We start from the raw sequence: 23,557 nt of genomic DNA, 5'->3' as shown, positions 1-23,557 counted from the left end.
ATTTTAAAATGTAATTTTACCTTAAAATTCTGATCAACGTGTTAATTTTTTATTTTATTAAATTTTTAATAAACTTTGTTTACTTATAAAATTTATTTATTAATCAATATCCATTATCCCATTATTTATTTATAACCTATTTATTAAAAAATTATCAAATATCAAATATTACGAGAAAATTAATATCGTTTAAATTGAACATAGATAAATTTTTAAACGTCGTTATATTTTTCTCACGAATCGTCCATCTTAATAATTCTGGTCTATCCTCGAAATATTCTCATTTTCATTTTGTTTTTGTTTTTTTTTTTAATTTTAATTTTTTTTTTTTTTTGAACGTAACAATGTAATCAAAAGAAATGAAGAAAATGAAGGTAAAGGAAAGAAAAGAAGAAAATTACTCGTGAAAATGTTCATGGTAGCACACATACATCATACACAAACAAACATACACACACAGACAGACAAAAGAGAGTTTGCGAACGAGTTCTATATATTTCTGTTGCATTGTGTTCCTCCAAAGGATGCTGTTGACTATTATTCATTTACTCATTACACAATGTGACGTTAGAAACTAGCCAAGCACCCTATGCCACTACTTCTCCATTAAACTTCACCCTCTCTTCTTATCTAATTCTCTCACTTTTTCTGGACTCTCTCTCTCTCTCTCTCTTCCTCTCTCTCTTTCTCTCTCTCTTTTTCTCTCTGTCTCGAATGGGAAACGATCAATTACAAAACGCTATATATTATCCTATTTCTCTTCTCATATAATCCTTCCGAGTTTTCTTCCTTTGACTCACGCACACTCCTCCTTTTTTCCAACCCTAAAAGCACCGTCGTAAATCATAAATGAGTTAGAAAGAGAAAGAAAAAGAAAAAGAGAGAATTCCCTTCGATCCGTCATCATTTTCTCACTCTCTTCTTCTTGATTCTCCTTCTGTCTTTTCTATGTATTCTCTCTCTCTCTCTCTCTCTCTCTCTCTCTCTCTCTCTCTCTCTCTCTCTCTCTCTCTATTTCTCTCTATTTTTTTCATGTTAAGCTCGAAAGCGTGGAATTAGGAACAATATAACATCTACGATTAGAGGAAATAAGATAAAAGTACATATATATATATATATATATATTGAAGTTTCTAAAGAAATAAGTGACCTTTCTTATGAATCAATTAATATTTTTAATAGTTTTTTATCGTAAAAGAAATAAAGGGAATTATGTCAAATGCCATAAAAAATCAACGTTTTCTTTTAACTCTCTCTCTCTCTCTTCCTCTCATTCTCTCTCTCTGTCTTTCTCTCTCTTCCTCTCATTCTCTCTCTCTATCTCTCTCTCTCTTTCTTTCTATTCTTTATCTCTCTATCTTTATCTTTCCGTTTCTGTCTTTGTCTCTGTCTCTTTCACATAATTCCATTCTTTTAAAATTATCTTTAGGTACTTTCTTTCTTCCTCAAATAAAAATTTCTTTTCCTTTTCCCCCCTAACTCTTTTTTCCGCCCCTCCCCCTTTTCTTCTATCTCTCTTTGTCTTTTCTTCCAGACAGCCATTCTCTCTTTTTTTATTCGTTTTTATATCTCAAATACCTAAAAGAGAATGAAATTAGTAAAGATTGCAATACGATTGAAGTAAAATCAGATTAAAACGGGAGAATGTAGAAAAATCAAGCTGCAAAAGAAATTTATGATTTATCTTATGAATAAATCAATTGAGATGTTTAATAGTTTCGCGATAGAAAATATTAAAAGAAATTATATTTACAAATCGAAACGTTTCTTTCTATCTCTTTCTCTCTCTTTCTCTCTCTCTCTGTTTCATATTATTAATTTCATAATTGCTTTTCTTTTGAAATTGCCATCATTTTTCCTCTCTTTCTTTCTCAAATAGCATTTATTTTTCTCTTTTCTTTCTTTTCTAAAAATAAAAGTCTTCTTTCTTCTTTCTATCAATAAAAATTTTCCTTCTCTCTCTCTCTCTTTCTCTCTCTCTCTCTCTCTCTCTCTTTTTTCTTTCTTTCTCTTCCTCTCTCTTTCTCTCTATCTATCTTTATCTTTTATTCTTCATCTTTTTGTAAGATTAGCGTCGACCACGCGATCACGCAGCTACTCTCTCTCTCTCTCTCTCTCTCTCTCTCTCTCTCTCTTTCCCTATCTCGAATAAACGAATAATTTCGCAGGATACATTTTCGCTGGTGCGTTAGCAGTGTAATGGCCGACCAGGAGATACACAACGAGGTACGAGGCGCGTGTTGTACTCAAAATGGGTCGTTTAATCGAGAATAGCTTTACACGCTTTTCGTTCGCGCTCGCTTCCGCGAGCTCGTTTGCATAGAGAGAAAAGAAAAAAAAAAAAAGAAAAAAAGAAAAAACCTGGACTGCACGCACTTGTACACCTTTGTGATAATAATAGTTTTGAAAAAAAAAGACAAGAAAAAAAAATCGTTCGTTCGTAGTGCATCAACGCGTCAAGTCGAAATTCATCGCTTTCTTTGAGTTTTCTAATATTCGGTGGAAAAGAAGAAAAAAAAAAGAAAAAAAGAAAAAATTGAAAAGAAAAGGAAATACTAAATAAATATCAAAGTTTTGTTCAAGGAGCCGAAGATTTATTAAAAAAATTTTTTTTTCTTTTCTTTTAATTTATTAAAAATTTCATTAAGGATTTTATTAAGAATGCATTTAATTAAATGAAAACAAGTTTCTTTCTATCTTTCGTTCTTTTTTCTTTCTTTCAGCCTTACAAAACACGTAAGCATAAATTTCTAAAATAATTATCTAAAATAAGTATCTAAACTGATTAAATTCCTAATGAAGAAAAATAATTTCAGAAGGACAAAGTCGATGCCGAAAGATCGACACTCTACGATATCAAATTGTGATATCCACGTTTCGTTGTGAAGAAAAACGAAAAAGAAACAGGGGAAAAAAATTAATAATGAGATTTTGTGTTTATAATGTATACGTCAAATTACGTGTTTCTATTTGAAAACAAAAAAAAAAAGGAAAGAGAAAAAAGAAAAAATAAATTCTTTCTCGTTCTCGTATACGAGACAAAATTCTGAAAGGACGAGTCAGCATACGATAGGCAGAAAATTTACTGCACATACCTAGTTTTTCCGGGATACACGTTAACATCGTTATTTCGCGGTCGTACAGGTTTGCGGGCGCAATAGTAGTACATGCGCGCTCTCGCGCATAAATTAAACTTCTCGTTCGAAAAGATAAGAAAAAAATTTCTTTCTTTGTTTTTTTTTATGAGACAAAATTCTGTCCGTGTCCGTTAAAATTAATCAAAAAAAAAAAAAAAAGAAGAAGAAAAAATATATATCTGAGTGATAAAAAGTGATATATCTGAGTGAAAAAATTATTCTTCGTCGTTTATATAGGTATATATACATATACATATATCTTCGTTCATATAGTAACGTGCAAAAAACGGGAAGTATGATCTATGATCTATAAAACCAGCATCGACAAAAAACACGCACACGCACACTTCAGACTTTGTATCCGCAAAAACGTACGATAAACGGATAAACAAAAATACGAATGTATAATAACGATAAAGTTGTAATTATTTTCTACTACAATCAAACAAAAGAAAATAAACACTTTCGTTATCCGAATCATTTCAATTTTCATTTTAAATTATCCGATGGATATACTTTACGAAACTACTCGACTACATAACATTTATCCGTTGAAAGAATGTGCACGTTGATATTATAATATATTCCATTCTAGTAGAGACACGTACGATGCACTTGATTCTCGTTAAAGACCGTCTATGTGTATGTTTTCTATTCTGTCTATGTATATGCATTTACGTGTATGTAAGTGAACGAGAACGTTCGTATACGTGCGCACACAATGTACGAGAGTTACCCGAGCGAAATGAAATTAAAACTTGGCGCTGGTATGGGTAATGCACACCGGTGACACGCTATCCGTAAGTTTGCTCGTTTTACGAAAATCAATAAGTACGGTAATCTACCTGTCTCGATTCTCGACGGCGCATGCGTGAAATGCGACTAATACCACTACTACTATATTATACGACACGACGACGACGACGACGACGACGACAACGACGACGACGACGACGACGACGACGACGACGACGACAACGACGACGACGACGACGACGACGACGACGACGACGACGACGACGACGACAACGAAGACGAAGAAGACGATGAGGACGACGAATACGACGCCGACGACGATCGTCGAGAAGGAGAACGACGCGTGTTTCTTTAGCGGCAACATTTCACTTGGGAATTATATGCTATCACGTGCAATACGCTCTACCGTAAAAAAAGAGACTACCTTGTAATGACGAAGATGGTGGATGATGTGAAAGGAGAGAGATAGAGGGAGAGAGAGAAGAGCCAGACAGACAGACAAATAGAGAGATGGGGTGAGGTTCCACTTGACTTTCGAATAAATATGATGTCATCGAAATATAAAAGAAAAAGGATAAAAATAAAGGGCGTAGAAAGAAAAAGAGAGAGAGAGAGAAAGAGAGAGAGGGATAGACAAACAAACAAATGGGCAGTCAGACAGAAAGAGACAAACGGATGATCAGAAAAAGAAAGAAACAAAAAAAAAGAAGGAAGACAGAACCTGTCAGACAGAAAGAGACAAACAAAATTGTCTGTCTTATAAAAAAGGCGAAGACAATATGAGACAGAACGGATAAACAGACACAAACTGAATTAGACAGATAAGAAGATGGACAGATAGATTAAGAGATAGTCAGTCGGACAAAATGAGATCTATAAAGAGACGAACAAATAAATAGACAGATAGAGACGGATGGATAATAGGATAGGGTGATAGAAGAAGTGTGACTGGTACATAAGAAACAAAGAATGGGGGGAGTAAGGGAGAAGAGGAAAGAGAAATAGAAATGGGGAAGAGAGAAATGGGGAGATAGCGGAAAAAAAAAGAAAAGACAAAAAAGAAAAGGAAAAGGGCGAAAAAAGAAAAAAGAAAATGGAGATCGTGCAAAACGAGATGCTTCTTCCAGAATTGCTCCACCAGAAACTGTTGAATTCTTGACATAAACTTTACTACTTGTTATCGTCTAGCTTAATTATCTCTAAACCATTCTCCCCTCTCTACTCTTATATCTCTTTATCATTCTCTCTCTCTCTCTCTCTCTCTCTCTCTCTCTCTCTCTCTCTCTCTACCTCTGTCACTCTTTTGAAACGATTAAGAAAGTATAATGCTAACGTTCATTTTGCTCGTCGGCTTCATTCGTTCATTGTGAAATAATTTATTTTCAATTTATTACTACCAAAAAGAAAAAAAAAAGAAAAAAAATCATCTCAATTCTTTACCTTAAGTGAAAAAGAAAAGAAAAAATATCGTAAGAAAAAAGAATCGATCGTAAAAAAAAAATGCCTCTTAAAAATTTTTCTCAAATACATACATATGTACGTATACACATGTAAATACTACTCTTACATATGCTCGTCAAAATCGTATTTTCTCTTCCCCCTCCCTCTTTCTCTCTCTCTCTCTCTCTCTCTCTCTCTCTCTCTCTCTCTCTCTCTTTCTCTCCATCCAATCTTCCTCACTTTTCTCTTTAGCATAACAAAACTAAGAGACAATGCCACAAGAAAGTCAAAAGAATTTATCGTTCTTGAAATACTCGTTTTCTCTTTCTCTCTCTCTTTCTCACACTCTCTCTGCCTCTCTCCCTTTATATCGCAAAAGTTTGTTTCCAGTCCGTCACTGTATTTCGAAAACGAGAAAGATTATGTTTCAGATACATATTATATTATGTTTTATATATATATATATATATATATATATATATATATATATATAAGTATATATATATGTATCCATGTATATATGTATATATATATATATGCATATATGTATGTACATACACAAACACACACAAACGTTACTTCTCGAGTAACTCGAACTATCAGAGTTCTCCCTTGGAGGCACTTGCAACCTCTCCTCTTGGATTTGATCTTACCTTCTTCATTCTCTCTCTCTCTCTCTCTCTCTATCTCTCTCTATCTATCTATCTATCTATCTATCTTTGTCTCTCTGTCTCCCTCTTTAGCCACAAGCGATATCCTTCCCTTAAAGGAGTTAAACGTTGTGGCGGCATTTGCGGAAGCAACTTAGAAACTTCGTTGTCACAATTTAAACGAACGCTACTACTTGAAATATTATCTTTCCTCCTTTTAATCATCTTTTCTCTCTCCCTTTCTATCTTCCTCTTTCTCTCTTCCTTATATTTTCAAATCGAATCTCATAATTGTTATATCTTTTATCAAATAACAAGAGGAAAAATTTTCCGATATTTATATTATATTATTCGATATTAATATGGAAATATTTTCGTATTATGTATTTTTCAATAATGCGATGATTAAAAATTCTTCGTGGAAAATAAAAAATTTTAATACTGTTGCAATGTGTACAAGAGAGAAAGATATATATATATGTATAGAGAGAGAGAGAGAGAGAGAGAGAGATAGATATCGTTTTTTTTGTTTATAATTTTGATATTCATTTATAATCATATAAATCTTGTTCCTAGAACAAAGTACAAAAAAAACAAGTACATATTTTTATTTTACACAAATATATCTGGTTATTAATTATAGTATAATAAAAATGATATATGAATAATTATATCTTACGGAATAAATTTTCATTTGATGAATTCATATTTAAAATACATTATGTGATCAGGATCCAGGGTATGTGAAATTTAGAAAAAAAAAAAATATGCTTTGAACGGTTGAGCTTCCTCGAATTGAATATATAGATAGATACATACATACATACATACATACATACATAAATACATTCATACATACATAAATACATACATACATACATACATAAATACATTCATACATACATAAATACATACATACATACATACATATATACATGTATATATATCGCATAGAAAAGTGTCGGACGTTATATAGGGTGGATATGAGATCGACTTTCCTGGATAAAAATTTTCCCTAAAATTTCTCGAACCATACGAATTTCTAACGTTTCCTTGGCTCTTACCGCATATGTCCTCCATTGTGTAAAAGAGAGAGAGAGAGAGAGAGAGAGAGAAAGAGAGAGAAAGAAAAAGAGAAAAACAGAGACAGCAGGAGAAGAAGAAGGTTTCTCTCCCCTTTATAGATACGTGACCTCGATATGGAAATATTCACATTCCATAAAAGTTTTCTTCTCGGACAATCGACATGTGTTATATATCTACATATGTTAGTCAGTGTATGTATGTGTGTATTACTCTCTCTCTCTCTTTCTCTTTCTCTTTCTCTTTGTGTGTATATGCGTCAATGTAGAAACGTACAATAGCTCGCGGAAGTATTTCAACGCCCTTTGAAATCGAGTAATTCCTGTCAGTACGCAACGAGTGACCCGAGAATTTAACGTAAACTTTTTTCCTTTTTTTTTTAATTCTTTTTTAATTTTTTTTTCTCTTTTTCTCCTCCTCCTTTCACGTGAAAAAAAAGAGGTAAAGCTGCAGCAAATACGAATAATTTGTAAAGCTTTATACATATGTCATATTCATAGGTGAAATACAGTGATTGCTATACATAAATGCATATATACATATATATATATATATATATTTATATATGCACACATATACACACACGAAGAACCAACTCTCATTTCTGTCTAATATCTACTTTTACGGAAGAAATTAAAAATTCTATCCAGAATTGCTTGTATCAAAGAATCGTACAACGTTTTCGAAAAACTTTTTATAAAATACGAAGTTATTTCTCGTTTGATACTATTTACTCTGATAAAAGTGCTCGTTTCATTTTTAATACATCTAGAAATATTTTGTAAATGGCCTATTATATATTATGTATTATATATTATATATATATATATATATATATATATATATATATGTATGTTTATGTGATCATACCATAACGGTATGATATATAAAATTGTAATGCAAAATGCATTTTCTCCATACTCGCTTACTTACACACACATACACACACACACACACACACACTTATACATACGATACGAACACGAAGAAAATACTTAAAAAGTTTTGGCCTGATTAATCAAAGTTTGAGCGCACGTAATTAACCTAGGTTCAAAAGAGCTCTAACAAGTAGCAGCCGTGTTTGATAATATTTAAAACAAAGCAGTAGCTATCAACGAACAAGAATTTATACAGTGTGTTCCATTCTAAATTAATCAATAAATGAGTATCATCTAAATTACTCGCAATATCCAAAAAATTTTTCAAATGGAATTTCGTAAACCTTAAAGTCTCAACGATCAAATAGACACATGTATACATATGTTTTCTTTTACAAATGAACTTATTCTGGAGATTTGAAGATCATGTCGACATCTTTTTTTTTTTTAATTATTGTACGATATATACTACTTGGTATATTCTTTTTTTCTTTTTTTTTTTTCATTAATTCCCAATAAAATTTTTAACAAAGAATTATATCAAATATCCTTGAGAGATATTTGAAAAAATGAATTAAATTTAATTTAAAATGTCGTAAAAGAATTTAAAAGAATATAATGGGTCTTCAAATTTTCTAAGCGTCATCTATAAAAGAAATAAAAAATAAATAAAAATAAAAATATACTTATGCATTACATGATGTTTCGGTTTGTATCTTACATACTTTTGTCTGATATATTTGTCAGTATTATAAATAATTTAAATGATATTCACCTGGATTAATTCAAATGAGACACCCATTATATACGAACTTTCAAAGTGGTCGACATCATACATTGTCATTCTTTAATCGTTTTTCGTTTGAAATTTCGTTTGAGAGAACGTTAATGAACAATCAAACGGATAAGAATTTGAAATAAAAAAAAATTGTTTTTTATGAATATTCCTATAATGAAGATATACAGGATGGGTTATTACGTAAAGTTGATCAATCAAAAATTCCTCGCTTGATAATCTCTGTGATCAAAAAAAGAAACAAATTTTGTGAAAATCTTTCTATTCCTTTCATAATTTATAATGTGCTTACCGAATTACCAGTTGTATTACATTCCTGAAAAAAGAAAAAAGAGAAGAAAGAAAAACAACTTTCAATTTCCAAATGTAAAAAGCAAAATAGAGAAAAAATAGAAAAAGAAATTAAAGTAAACGTATACGTGCATACTTCACGTTCACTTTATATACCGTATAAAGCGATTATCTCGTCTCGATGTTATATTTTTTAAGAAGTAAAAAAAAAAAAAAAAAGAAAAATAAAAAAATGAGAAAACAAAAGAAAAATCAAACGAACGACCGATCATATTTTAAAATTTTCTAACATTTTTCACAAACATCGATTTTTTCCGTTCTAATTTGTTTTCTTTTCCTGTTTTTCTTCTCTTTTTCTATTTTTTCTTTTTTTTTTCTTTCTTTCTTTTTTTCTTTTTCGTTGATTTGTTTTATTTCTTCGATGGGCAGCCATTATCTAAATCTTCATGAGCGATGTTACGTCGTTCGCTCACGCGAAACAGCCGCCGCGGACATTTTTACGAGCCAGCGGCGTCCTTCAATAATCTCGAGGGATCGCGAAAAAGAAAAGGCCGAGTAAACACGAGATCCATCCCTCATACCATTTTCTCATCTCCTCTTTCTCCTCATCCTTTCAACATTTACATTCCATCTCCATCCAACAATGTGTCTTATACTTTATATCCAAACTGGAATCTTGTGAACGGCAAATTCGTTCGTTCACTTTTAATTTGCGAATAACATCTATCAGAGCTAGATATTATACACACACATATATATATGTTCATTCACGTATGTATGAATACATAAATTTATCTATAATCCGGCAGGTTGCATTATTTTCAAATGAAAAAAAAATTCTTTAAGTCGTACCATTAAAAAAAGGGTACTTCCATTGTTGTTTACCCATTCAGCATAACCAAGTGTTTGCTAATAAAAGAAATATAAAGAACTCACATGACCCCGTTTGTTTTTACTCAACAAGTCCTTTTGCTTCTTTTGACCATCCATTTTTTTCTTTCTCCTCTCTCTCCCCCCCCCTCTCTCTCTCTCTCTCTGTTCTATTTTTGTATTTCTATTTTTGTATTTTTTTATTTTTTCTTTTTCGTTTATTCTATTTTTTTTTCTTTTTTCTTTTTCGTTTATTCTGTTTTTTTTTCTTTTTTAACTTTATATCCCCCTCTTTATATAACCACCCCGTTTTACCCTAGGCGTTGTTAGTAGCAGCTATTGTTAAGCTAGTTCCTTTCTTAGTCTCTCTGCCCAGGAACCGAGAATCTGACGTACATACATACATACATACATACATACATACATACATACATACATACGTACGTACGTACGTATATATATAACATATAATGAACCTTGAGATCCTAAAAACAAAGTGGTCGAACTAAAAGGATAATATAAAAAAAAAAAAAAGAAAGAAGAAAAAAGAAAAAAGAAAAAGAATGAGCTTTGCCATCCGCATTATCTTTTTTTTTTGCTTCTATTCCTTTTTCAGCTCAGTTACGCGGACACCCATCCGATGTTCACGAGCAAGAGCTTCCCTAATTTCTTCAGGGTCGTACCGTCCGAAAACGCTTTCAACGCGCCACGCGTTGCATTGCTAATGCACTTCAATTGGACCAGAGTTGGAACCATCTATCAGAACGAGCCACGTTACGCTTTGGTAAGTTTATCGTTTCAAATTTTTTTTTTTTTATCATTAAAAACTTCGTAAACCAACCTCCTACACAACATATCTCTCATTTCGTCTCGATTACAACTTTATGGTAAAATAAAAAAGTAAAAAAGTAAAAGTATATATTAGAGTCGATGATACGTTTATCAAGATTGATTAAAGAGAAAAAATAATAATGTAACAATGTTAATAAACGAATTCGATTTAATGTTAGCATCACAACGAATAGACAAAAATGTGTTTTATTGTCAGTACGCTTTTAAAATTTTTTAGTTTATTACTTTATACATTGAATATTTCATGATATTTCATACGCATATATTTATTCAAATAATATCACATGAATGGAAAGAACGTTTATATTATTCTTTTGAAAAAAAAAAATATTCGTATAAAGATATAAATGTAACGCGTTACGTATTATCTTGATTTCTTGAAACATCGAATATATACTATTTGTAAATAACAACGTTCAATCATCGAAATGATCAAGAATTAACTCATGATCATTCTTTAATATCTCCATTCGGATTATTGTATCAAAAAATAAAAAAAATAAAAAAAAAATAAATAAATAAATAAAAACTTCATTCATTTATTACCATGAATATATACAAAAGTAAAAATAATAAGATTGAGCGGTACTTTTATATGCGCACTAGAAAAAAAAATTTTATTCGGCATCATGACTCTAACATAATATTGAAAAATCATCGAAAACGAAGAGATGGATTTAATGCAATTTTATATATACACACACATACATACATACACGTGTATGTATGTATGTGTTTGCGTGTAAATTATACTATTGTTTTTCTCTGAAACATTAAACGACTATTTAATTGTCGAATAATAATAGACAAATAAGAAATTTATTAACGAGAAATGAATGATAAAACGTTTATTGAAACACGATCTTCATAAATCGAGTTGAAAACTGTGTCTATATTAATAACGTTTAATTCATGCTTATTTAGAAGAGCTCTCGGATAGTATGAATATCTCGTGGGATTTGTCTCACGTTGGGGTTATCAACTCTACTCACTTGACCTACCACATTCTCTCCCTCTCTCTCTCTCTATTTATCTCTATCTATCTATCTATTTCTCTATCTCTCTATCTCTTTTTCTCGTTGGTCTCGTCCTTACTACGTATCGTTTCGTAAGAGATTATACCACCAAACGAGAATTGATTATATCTTGGGTCAAACCTTCTTCTTCTTCTTCTTCTTCTTTTTCTTTTCTCTTTCTTCCTTTTTTTTTCTCTCTTTGAAATCCCACCGTGGACAACAATCGTTCAACGGTAAAAGAAAATTGAATGATACGAATAAGAGAATAAAAGAAGATAAAAATCGACTACTTGTTTCTGATCGAAATAAACGAAGATCGATGATACCGATTGTTTAAAAAAATTAAAAAAATCTAAAATTCATTTCTATTATAACATTCGCGAATAACGTTAATATTTGAACTTCTATAATATTTCGCTTTATTTATATTTAATTTAATAATTTGTTTTTCAACTATCAATTAAAAAAAGAAAAAAAATCGATCTCAATTGTTCTATATCTGTTGTGAAAAATTAATATTCATAAAAATTTGTATTCAATTAATATTGTCATATTATACTTAATATAATAAATTTGTTATAATAATTATAAATAAGATTTTTTTGTAAGATGAATATTTGAATATATATATATATATAGTAAGTTTTCAAATGATTTAGTTTTTCAAGAAAACCTTAAAACTCAATATTTTGATTGTCTTCGTAAACTTTCTTAAACCTCTAATCGAACTAACGTTAATATCTTTAACATAAGTCTAACTTAACATAATTATTATTATTATATTATCATAATTATTATATTATCTCTGAAATAAGATCGAACAGAGTATATTTTTATACGAAATAATTTTTTTTGTATATGCATATTTTCCATATGCAAAATTCTAACATCGAAATTATGGAATATCTTAAATAACAGATAATGAATAAATAAATCGAATAAAGAAATTCGATGATTATTTATTAACTACATTAAATTGTCACGACATATGTATAATAAATCATCTATTACATTCTTTATTAATTCTAATATATAGCGAAATATATAGATATATCATAATGTTTGAATATTAACGTTATTTCCTCTACATTTACAGGGTGAGCTTTCTACATTAGCAACTCGAATTAGTAATTTGAATTAATATTCTTTTGTTTTATAAAGATAATTTGTAGAGATTCATGAATACGAAGTTACACAACACATCACTATCTCTCTCTCCCTCTCTCTCTCTCTCTCTCTCTTTCTCTGTATTTCAGTTTATACGGTCCAATTTAGTATTTAATATGTTCTTACGAGTCAGAATAATTTTCATTCAAACTCGTATGTGCGTGTGCTCGTGCATGAACGAGAGGTCAATCTTAATAAAAACATTTCTACTTCAAAAATAAGTTTCACTAATTCTCTTCGATCTTCGCTTATATATATATATATATATATATATATATATATACATATGGATATTATTATATAAATATTTTAATTATAAAAAAAAAATATATGAACTCATATGAAAAATAATAAACAAAAGAAAATCAAATGACTAGGCTTTCGAAATATTTATAAAAAAAAAAAAAACTGCACGAGCTCGTTGAAAATTCGCGAAAAGTACAAGCCAGCGTGCATCCAACTTGCCTTCATTCAAACTCGTACTTTTATTCGAAGCCATGACGTTTATAGCCATGTCTCTCGAGTCATACATAGGTACTTATGTATATCACATTTTTCATCGGAAATAGATCGTTTGGAAGATAAAAAAGAAAAAAAAGAAAAAAAAGAAAAAAAAGAAGAAAAGGAAAAATAAAAGAAAGATAGAAAAAAAGAGAATAAAAAGAAAAAGTAAAAGAAAATAATGGAGAAAAAATACGAGTAGGTGAGTAAGAGAAAAATTCCTTTTCAAAAATACTGGAGTTGATATTTCCCTAGAAGGTAGATCGCTAAACTGAAGAAAGTAAGAAGAGAGAGAAAGAGAGAGAGAGAGAGAGAGGAAGAGAGAAAAATGGCACGAGCGTATATAGTTATACTATAGTATATAGAGAAAAAACAAGAGAAAAAAGAAAAAAGAAAAAACAAAAAACAAAAAAGAAAGAAAGAAAGATAGAGAGAGAGAAAGAGAAAGAGGGAGAGGATGATACGAACTCACAATGCAGAACAAAGTTTACAGAGAGATGCCTGCCAAATGCAAATTCCTTTCTCGGTCTGGTGAGAGTGCATACTTGTACCCCCACTCCACCCCCTATATATCCCGTTTAACTCTTCACCATCCTTCCCCAAACATTTTGCACATTATTACGCGCGTAAAGCAGCAGCAGGAACTTCGGCATCCATAAATCTGTCAGAGATATACGTAAACGTCAGGTGGTCCCTTGCACCTACCAGCTTTTGTGTCTACTCTCTCTCTCTCTCTCTCTCTCTCTCTCTCTCTCTCTCTCTCTCTCTCTCTCTCATATGCACACACAAACACACATACACATTTTGTCTCCTCCTCCCTTATCTTTATCTCTCTCTCTCTCTCTCTCTCTCTCTGTCTCTCTCTGTCTCTCTCTCTCTCTCTCTCTCTCTCTCTCTCTCTCTCTCTCTCTCTCTCTCTCTCTCTCTCTCTCTCTCTCTCTCGTAGATCTATTTACGCGGCTACGTGTGTTTAGGTGAATTAATATCACAGATTCTAGGTCGCAGAACTTTAATTAAACCCGATTACATCTTCGACGTGTTTCTGCCATCTTGTAATGCACCATCCTCTCCTTATCCTTGAAAATTAATATCTTACTATACGTCTTGCGAATAACTTGGAATAAATCATGAAACGTAACCGTAACCGTTGTAAACACGATGTCGAATTGCCGTTGAAGGAATGAGTGATACGTACATAATTATATATGACGAAACGAGAATGCGTAATAAGATTTCTTTGTGAAAAGTGGTTTTTAAATATTTATAAATATTTTATCCGTTCTTCATTTATTACAATTGGTTTCGTGTCGATTCGAATGATAAAAATATCGTATAGATCGGATCATACGACGTGTAGTTTGTAATTTAAAAAAGAAAAAGAAAAAAAAACGGAAAAAAAGGAAAAGCGCGAATAAATTAATATTTTAAACGACGATAAATCTCGAAATCGATAGATATATATAGATATATACTCATAAAAAAAAAATATATATATATATATATATATATATATAAAATAATATATAAAAAAACTTATCAATAATATAAAATACATATTATCTCTTTTGCTTTTTCCTCTCGTTCTCCTCAAACAAAGGAAAAATATTTTTGTCGTCGATCGTCGTTTGGAAATTCGATTCATGTAAAACGAAAGACGACAGAAATGTAATGGAAAATTTTCTTCCTTCTTCTTCCTTTTTCTTTTATTTATTTATTTATTTTTCTTTTTTTTATTTTTTATTATTTTTATTATTTTTCTTTTTTTTTTTTTTGTTTTTTTTTTCTTTCCTCTTCACACCGAAAGCAAACGATTAAGGAAAATGTCACTTGTTTCTGAAAAATGTCAAAACCGGTTGAACGATCAAAGATGACGAAATGGTAGGAAGATGGGAAGGGGGGAAAGGTTATAAATCTTTCGAAACTCTTCGCGAATAGTTGTTCGAAGGTACATACGATAAACCAGTTCATATCCAATATCATCACTGGTTCGCTTTCTCGCGATCGAAGAATATAATATTTCAAATCTCCTCCCCTTTCCTCGCTCACACTTCCTCCTTCGTTCCTTCCCCTCCTCTGCCCCTGAATTCTTCCACCATACCAAGTTGACTCCATTCCTCACGTATATGTACAATTCTATTGCCTTTACCTTTCATCTAACAAAGGAACAACTTGCATGAAATCTCTCTCACGCTTTGACGACTCACGATTCGAGCTTTAACTTTAAACTCGAAAGGAGTCCTTGATTTTTCGAAAAGAAGACGGTCGATAAAAAGGGACAGAGTAAAAGCAACACATCAGATTCTCTTTTTCTCTTTCTCTTTCTTTCTCTCTCTCTCTCTCTCTCTCTCTCTCTCTCTCTCTCTCTCTCTCTCTCTCTCTCTTTCTTTCTCTTCATCCTATCTCTATTTTCATCCTTTTTCGACTATTTTCTCTTTCAATATAAGGCCTGAAATTTATCGCCTCAAGATACTATTCGAGAACGACGAAGCGGGGAACGAAGCTAAATACACACAAGTATACGTGTACCTAAATGATATTCGCTTGTTATTGCGATTTCTTCCCCTTTATCTTTTGCAAAAGAGAGATAAAAAGAGATAGATAAATAAATAAATAGATAGATAGAAAAAGAAATACATAAAAGCAGCAGAAAACTTGTTTCGATTGCATTATTTTTTTTTTTTTTTTTACGAAACGTCTCTTCATAAACATTTTCTCGTTATAAAACTATTTTGATGTATTGAAATTTATGAAAATAATTTGTAAAAAATCATAATCCAAATAAATTGGTTTTCAGTCAAAACATATACATACGTATATGATTAATCTTGTAATCATTAAAATTATTATCTTGGTTTGATTAGTATAATATGTTTACATTGTTTATTATTGTTGTGTTAATAACACTGTTGTCAGATGAATTCCCTCTCTAGGGAATACATGACGTCACATTAACCCCCACTGGCACCCTATATCTACGTCACGTGGGTCACATGATATGATTTATACTCTCTGATACGTCGTCGCATCTCTAACCTAACCGAACACTAACAATTACTATTATTACCAAGCTTTCACCATTATTAACTTATTACTATAAGATTTTCCTTTTTCTTTCCTTAGGTATGGCAACGAAAATGAATAAAGACTTAAAGTATGCAGTATTACGGTTGATACAATTGATTAATACAATATAACTATGTTTATATTAGTATTAAAAAAAGAAAAAAAGAAAGCGAAGTATTAAGCTATTTTATAGTTATTTGAACTAGATGGATTAATGAATTTTAGGAAAAAAAACATAATTAATATTTTTGTTGATAATTTTTGTTTTTAATAATTATATAAACAATTGATAAATCTTTTAACAAATTATAACTTTAATTAAAGGAAATGAACTTTGTCGGAAAATTATTTTTTCTATTACTTACAATTTGCTAATTACAACATAAAATGATAGCTAAAAATTTTTGGGGATCGATTTAACATTCTTGGAGTAAATTTCAAGAACAAGAATATATTCAACCCTTCTTATCTCGTTAATGACACATATCCAAACATGCATACACACATACAAATTAAATAATCATTATCATCATGCGATTCATGAACATTATTATTTCGTTTCTATAAATTTTTTATATAAATTTCATTTGTTTACTTTATTTAATAATTGTAATTATAAAGCGTACAATTTATTTTGCATTCTCGAATTGTTATTAATTTTTATTTTACTTTTATAAAAAATTGAGCCCTTAAAATGATAAAAATAATATTCAAATTGGATCCGAAAGAGAATATTAGAAGAAAGAATATTAGATAAATTTTGTTAAAGACATTAAAATCTGTGAAAAGAAATTTTTCAATTTTCGTAAGAATGCCGGTAAAATCATAAATCATATTAAAATCATGAATTTAACGGGCATGAATATGAATTGACCGGATCTACGTCGTAAGAACATAAAATTATAATGTCTGGTCTCGGTGATGGATTTATTCAGGAACGATACGGAAACGATCACCTCCGGGCTATGTTACATTCATTTAGTTTGGTCTCGAACAGATGAGATATTTGTAATTCGAATGCGCCTCCATTTAATTCAATATAATTCAATGATCTCCATGAGCAACTGCGTATGTACTCATATATGCATTCTCTTGAGTCCCAATAATCGCAGGCAAACAAGTCCCGTTTTCATTTGTACTATCCACTATAACATACCCTTTATGGATTTTGATGTTGCTCTGTTGATAAAACGATAATCCTTTTCATAACCATGAAGAGAGACAGAGAGAGAGAGAGAGAGAGAGAGAGAGACAGAGAGGAACTCTTGCATACTAATCTTCATGGTAATGGGAATGACACTGTTAAGTTACCTTTTGGTGAGATCGGCTGGAACTTTATCAATTCAACATCCCTCGCACACCGGTTCAACATCTCGGAAATATTTGTTTAATTCCAAAGCAAAGCCGAGGCTTATGGGGATTTCTCAGGCACCAGGATAAACGTACGACTGCGATAGGATTGAGAAATAGTAAGGAAGGTCCAGGCAAAGATAATCGTACAAGGACTAAATGTATGAACCTTAGTTGAAATTGATATTGTCTTTCTGATGAGATCTATCTGTTGAAAGGGGCGAAAAGGAAAAAGAGAAAGAAAACAAAAACAAAAAATAATCCTAGCTTTTTATAGTCCTGTGATTTTTTTCTTTCTTTCTTTCTTTCTTTCTTTTTTCTTTTTTTTTCTTTTTTCCTTTCTGTTTTTCAAATTATCGATCAATATTTACGCACGTACAATTTTGTTGCACTCCTCGTGAAAATTTTTGCACGGATCCAATCTAGCGCGCGACTGGTTTATTCTTCCGATTGAGCGGGAAAGAGAGTTAAAAAGAAAAAAAAAAAAAAAGTAATAAAAAAAGAGAGAGAGAGAGGGACATAAAGAAAAAAAGAGAATTTTTACATACGCTCGAAGATTTTATCATCCGTTATATTTCGTGTGTAGTTTTATATATATATATATATATATATATATATATATATATAAAATATATATATAAAATATTATATAATATATATAATATATATATAAATATTATATAATATATATATATATATATATATATATATATATATATATATCTGTTATATATTTATTTACTTTTCATATATATTTTTCCATCGACAGGCACACAATCGTTTGGTCTCTGATTTGGATAAGAACAAAATGGAGGTCGTAGAAACACAGAGTTTCGCTACGGAAGTAACAGCAGCACTCGAGAAACTAAAGGATAAGGACGTGAGGATCATTCTTGGAAACTTTGACGAAATTTGGGCGAGAAGAATATTCTGCGAGGCCTACAAGTTGGTATTCCGAATGTACAAATTATTACTTAAATTTATGTTTGCAACACATTCGCTTCGATGATATATAATACATGATATCCAACTTTTGACAACAAATGTTTTAAAAATTATTATATCGAGCTTAAACTATTAAAGACGAAAATCTCGTATGATTTTTCTAAAAAGCATAAATGTTTACATATATATATATATATATATATATATATATATATATACACATACACACACACATGCTGTATTGTCGTCAGTAAAATATCAAAACTTAATTTTGTTGTAACTTCAAATAATACTATAAAAAATCATAAGATATTAAATATCTTTTCATTAAAAGTATTTAGATAAAAGAAAAAAATTGGAGAAAAATCTAAGAAACTTAATTTGAAAAATTAAAAGAAAGAAAGGAATACGATATATTAAATATCTATAATAAAGAAAAAAAAAAAAAAAAGAAAATAAGTTTTGTTTTCTCACAGATGATAATTGTACTTTTTGTTTTGTTTTTATTCAAATTGCATAACAAAATAAAACAAAATAAAACGAAAGCTTTTACACTTCATTTTCAAATCGCACACAACCGCTTTGGAAACATTTATATCTTTTTATTTCGCACAAATAATTTCAATATTTTAATATCGTTGTAGAAGAAAAACAAATCACTCGAAACAAAATCGTCTCTTGTTTCTTTTTTTTTCTCTCTTTTCACTCTATATTCATCAATTTATGTCTAACCTGTATCGAATATGCATATATATACATTATATGTCATTATTTCGATCATTTTTCAGATTCGGAATGTACGGAAGGAAGTACCAATGGGTCGTAATGGGCACTTACGCAGAAGAGTGGTGGACTCTGCCCGGTGGTGGCTGTGCACCCTCTGAACTAGCGGAGGCTTTGCACGGCGCCATCTTGACAGATCTCCTACCTTTAACGACCGAGGAGGATTACACTGTGTCTGGAATCGTAAGTAAAAGCAAACACTTTTTACAAATAGGCTTTAAGATCTCTCTCTTTCTCTCTCTCTCTCTCTCTCTCTCTCTCTCTCTCTCTCTCTTTCTCTTTCTCTCTCTCTCTTTCTCTCTCTCTCTCTTTCTCGCTCTCTTTCTTTTTTATTTGCCTTTTCGATAAACGAATCAATTAATCATTTAAAAGCTAAATCATTACGGATAATTAGTTACATACCTTTAGATCGAATTTGTCATTTATTATTTTATTTCTGTCATATATATAAACTATATAAAGCTATGGTATTAAATCATAAATTTTCATCCCTTTATAATAAATTATTTTTAGATTATTTATTATAGCGTATTCATTGTTCGTATTGTAGTTTTAGTTTTAGTTTTTTTTTTTTTTTTTTTTTTTTTTTCATATCCACAGGGATGAGTGAAAGAATGAATGGCTAAAGAAAATTGTATGTATGGTACGTACAAATACAGAATGTATAAACGAAACGATAAACGTGAAACGAAAGAAAAATGTTACGTACAAAGTATGCAAGACCGTTACCGAACATCGATCAATGACAGCCGATTATATGAAAATGAGGATGAATGAAGAGACAGCGATATATCAGATTACGAGAGTAAATGTCTGAGGACATCGATTATACATAAATATAACACGTGAGCAATCATTATACTATACACGCGTAAAGAATTAATTGTACAATTATTTCAATTAAGTGTGATACGTAAAAATAATGCTTTTGTTATTAGAAAAAAAAATAATAAATTAATATAAACATAAATAAATAGATATATAAATAGAATAAAAAAAAGAAAAGAAAAGAAAGGAAAGAAAAGAATCAAAAAGACCTTTAATATTTTCATTTAATGGAAAAATATTAGTGTTTAAATTTATCACGCGATTTACGATAAAGAAAGATTTCAGTAGTATTTTAATGATAAAAAAAAAAAAACAAAATAAGTATTGTAACTCTTAAAAAAATTTTTTCCCGTAAAGGAAAAATCGAATAATGGTGTCAAATTAACATCCCTTGATATTACTCCTGATAGATTTCCGCTTTATTTTTTTAATCATATCTTACAAAGATTCAATGAAAATTCATACTAATCTCTAATTACGTAGTTAAATATATCATAAAATACAATAATTTGTATTTTATTTTATTTCGATCGCTAGTCGATTAGATTAAAATATACGAAGAATCGAAGTATTTAAAATAATTATGACAAATTTCTGGGCACTAGTGTCTGCCAAGAGAGAAAGAAAGATGGTTAGAGATAAAAAAGACAGAGAGAAAAAGAGAGAGAGGGAGAGGAAGAGAGAGAGAGAGAGAGTATATACAGTATGTCCCATTTGAATTTTTCTAAAAAATTTTAAGGTCATTTAACACACGTTCAAAATTTATCTTCATTTTGTATTATATCCAGAAATTGTTCCTTGCCATAATTATTCGTCGATTTCATTTGAAACATTTGACAAACTGGGACTAAAATTTATTTCCTTTAATTTACGAACAAGGAATCTATTACTAATGTATTACAAACGATTCGGAAATATTAGTATCATTGTGATTAACATCACAACGTGTTGTTCTTCGTTCCGATACCGATATAATTTACGATGGCTTATAATACACCAAATGAAATTGTCGATATGACTCTTGTTTTGAAAAGCGAGTCTCGTCATAATTGTAAGAAAGTTGAACGATTGTATTAAGTATGCCTGTCAATAAGTTGATTGAACAACACTTAAGAACTTTAAACTTTTATTTAGGAATAGAATAAATCAATGAATCGTGTTGTCGAAGTAACATCCTTTTAAGTATAAGATATATGGAACAATATTTGGATTTATAATGAAGATGGTAAGCTTAGAACGTCATTAAATGACCTTGAACTACATACCTTCAAGAACCAAAACCTTATGGTCAATGATATCATCTTGGAGAGGTCAACACGTTTCTATACTTAAATCAAAAACGTACAGTTCGGTAGGGATAAAAAAAAAATCAAGAAACACAAAAAAAGAAAACAAAAAAAAAGAAAAAAAGAAAAAAAAGTGAAAATCAGCTTGAAATCTCATAAGTACTTAGTCCACTTATAGAAGATTTAGAATCACTATAAGACGTTAAATTCCTCATCTCATCCATCCACCGATACATTCACCCACCAAAAGGTAAGTTTTATTTGAAGGAAACTTCTTTCAAATGGAGCTATAATTCGTAAAATAATTGCGTGCGAAACTTTGAAATTGGACATCCTGTATAATGTTTGTGAAATAGAGTAACGCCAACTGCCGTGAAATATCCCTCGTTTACTAACGTCTGCGTGGGAGAAATGCGATAGCGTCTACCGATAAGACATTTGTCTGTAGATCTATATTTGACCTGAAAATATAGCGCTTGCATGTAATTCGATCATGATGGAAAACGCGCCATCGGTGGTTCTCCGGTAGCAGGTATGTAGGTATCTACCTATTCTTCGTATATACATTGCCGGAGAAGAATAAAGATACACATCGATATATGTATGTATATATAGATATATATATATATATATATATATATATATATATATATAAGTGTATGTATGTATATGCAGGTACATGTACGTATATACACACACACACATATATATATATATATATGAGAAGTCGAGTGAAGTTACATACCACGCACGTAGTTTCTCTTGAAACTCAAAACGAGTTCTCGGAGTGGTTTCTCGAGAAAATCGCTAACACGTCATAGTTATATAAATTATTATCCTTTCTCTCTTGATTCGTTCGTTCGTTGGAAGCCAATTCGCGGGATGAAAGAAATGAAACGATAAAAAAAATGAAAAGAAAAAAAAGATAGATAGATAGATAGATAGATAGATAGATAGATAAAGAGATAGAATAAATATGATTAAAGAAATATAATATTAGAGTATTAATGAAGAATTTTTATTTTTTTATATTTTCCTCTTTTATCCTTTTAATTCGTTCTTGTTATTATATTCAACGATCAAATTATATTTAAAACAGGCATATTAATTGGTGCATCTCATACGTTATTTAATCTATCATTTTATAAATTAATTATCGTATACGCGATAATAATCGTATATTATATCTTTTGTATTTAATATGAATCATGATGATTAAATATTAATTAAAATAATATCAGTTATTAAATATTGTCAATCGATGGATATATTAATGATAAATATCTATATAAAATTGATATATTGTATCACGTTCGCTGACTTTAAGAAAACGATATTTAGTTGAGCTAGTTTTCTTCTTTCTCTTTTTCTCTTTTTTTCCCTTTAGAGTTCTTTGACTTCACCCGAGGGAAAAGAGTTCGTCCCGAGGAACGTCTGCGGGAGACGAAAGAAAGTTAAATTGGGGACTCCTACGATCTTCTTTCTCCAGCACCATAGAGCTTCTAGCACTGCCACCGTGTTCCCATTTTTCTCGAAAATTTAATTTTCTTTCTGGAGACGGAAGAAAAAGGTGGACCGGGTGGGTGCAGATGGGTGATGTGGGTGCGGGTGGGCTTAGATGGGCTGAGGTGGGCCGAGTGAGTACAGATAGGCGTAGATGGGGTGAAGGAGGTCGATTGAGGTCAAGTTGACCCTTCACAAAAGTATCTATTTCTCGATCGAGTCAATGACGCGAACACAAGAAACGTATAATCGGTGCGCTGATACAATGACAGTGAACCTTCTTCTTCGTGCCCCATTATCTCAATAAAACGAGCCACGCTCTAACGAACGAACCGATCGAATTTTTATCTTCCAGCTGAGAG

The 23,557-nt window shown here is 30.7% G+C and overlaps 1 protein-coding gene and 1 long non-coding RNA gene across 11 annotated transcripts in view; one reads left to right on the top strand and one right to left on the bottom strand.

The window, feature by feature from the left end:
* Positions 1 to 23,557, top strand: part of LOC124425573 (gamma-aminobutyric acid type B receptor subunit 2) — a 262,835-nt gene that overhangs the window by 212,460 nt on the left and 26,818 nt on the right. For all 5 annotated transcript variants that reach the window (XM_046966088.1, XM_046966086.1, XM_046966087.1 and 2 more), the window contains 3 exons: positions 10,518 to 10,685; positions 18,620 to 18,795; positions 19,584 to 19,761. In XM_046966088.1, coding sequence (XP_046822044.1) covers positions 10,518 to 10,685; positions 18,620 to 18,795; positions 19,584 to 19,761 — 522 coding nt within the window. The remainder of the gene's footprint in view (positions 1 to 10,517; positions 10,686 to 18,619; positions 18,796 to 19,583; positions 19,762 to 23,557) is intronic.
* The window catches only part of LOC124425574, a 115,611-nt gene that overhangs the window by 87,827 nt on the left and 4,227 nt on the right, over positions 1 to 23,557 (bottom strand). The window contains exons 4-8 of one of the 6 annotated variants that reach the window (XR_006942538.1): positions 22,438 to 22,538; positions 21,856 to 22,153; positions 21,672 to 21,733; positions 19,633 to 19,753; positions 17,252 to 17,948 (exon numbers count right to left, since the gene is read on the bottom strand). This is a non-coding gene — a long non-coding RNA (uncharacterized LOC124425574). Of the gene's footprint in view, positions 1 to 17,251; positions 17,949 to 19,278; positions 19,528 to 19,632; positions 19,754 to 21,671; positions 22,154 to 22,437; positions 22,539 to 23,557 lie in introns of those variants that run through there. The other 5 variants (XR_006942534.1, XR_006942533.1, XR_006942535.1 and 2 more) reach the window with 5 other exon arrangements.

This window comes from Vespa crabro, chromosome 7 (assembly GCF_910589235.1).
Source record: "Vespa crabro chromosome 7, iyVesCrab1.2, whole genome shotgun sequence".
In the NCBI taxonomy this organism is placed as follows: Eukaryota; Metazoa; Arthropoda; class Insecta; order Hymenoptera; family Vespidae; genus Vespa; species Vespa crabro.
This window is presented reverse-complemented; position numbering and strand designations above follow the sequence as displayed.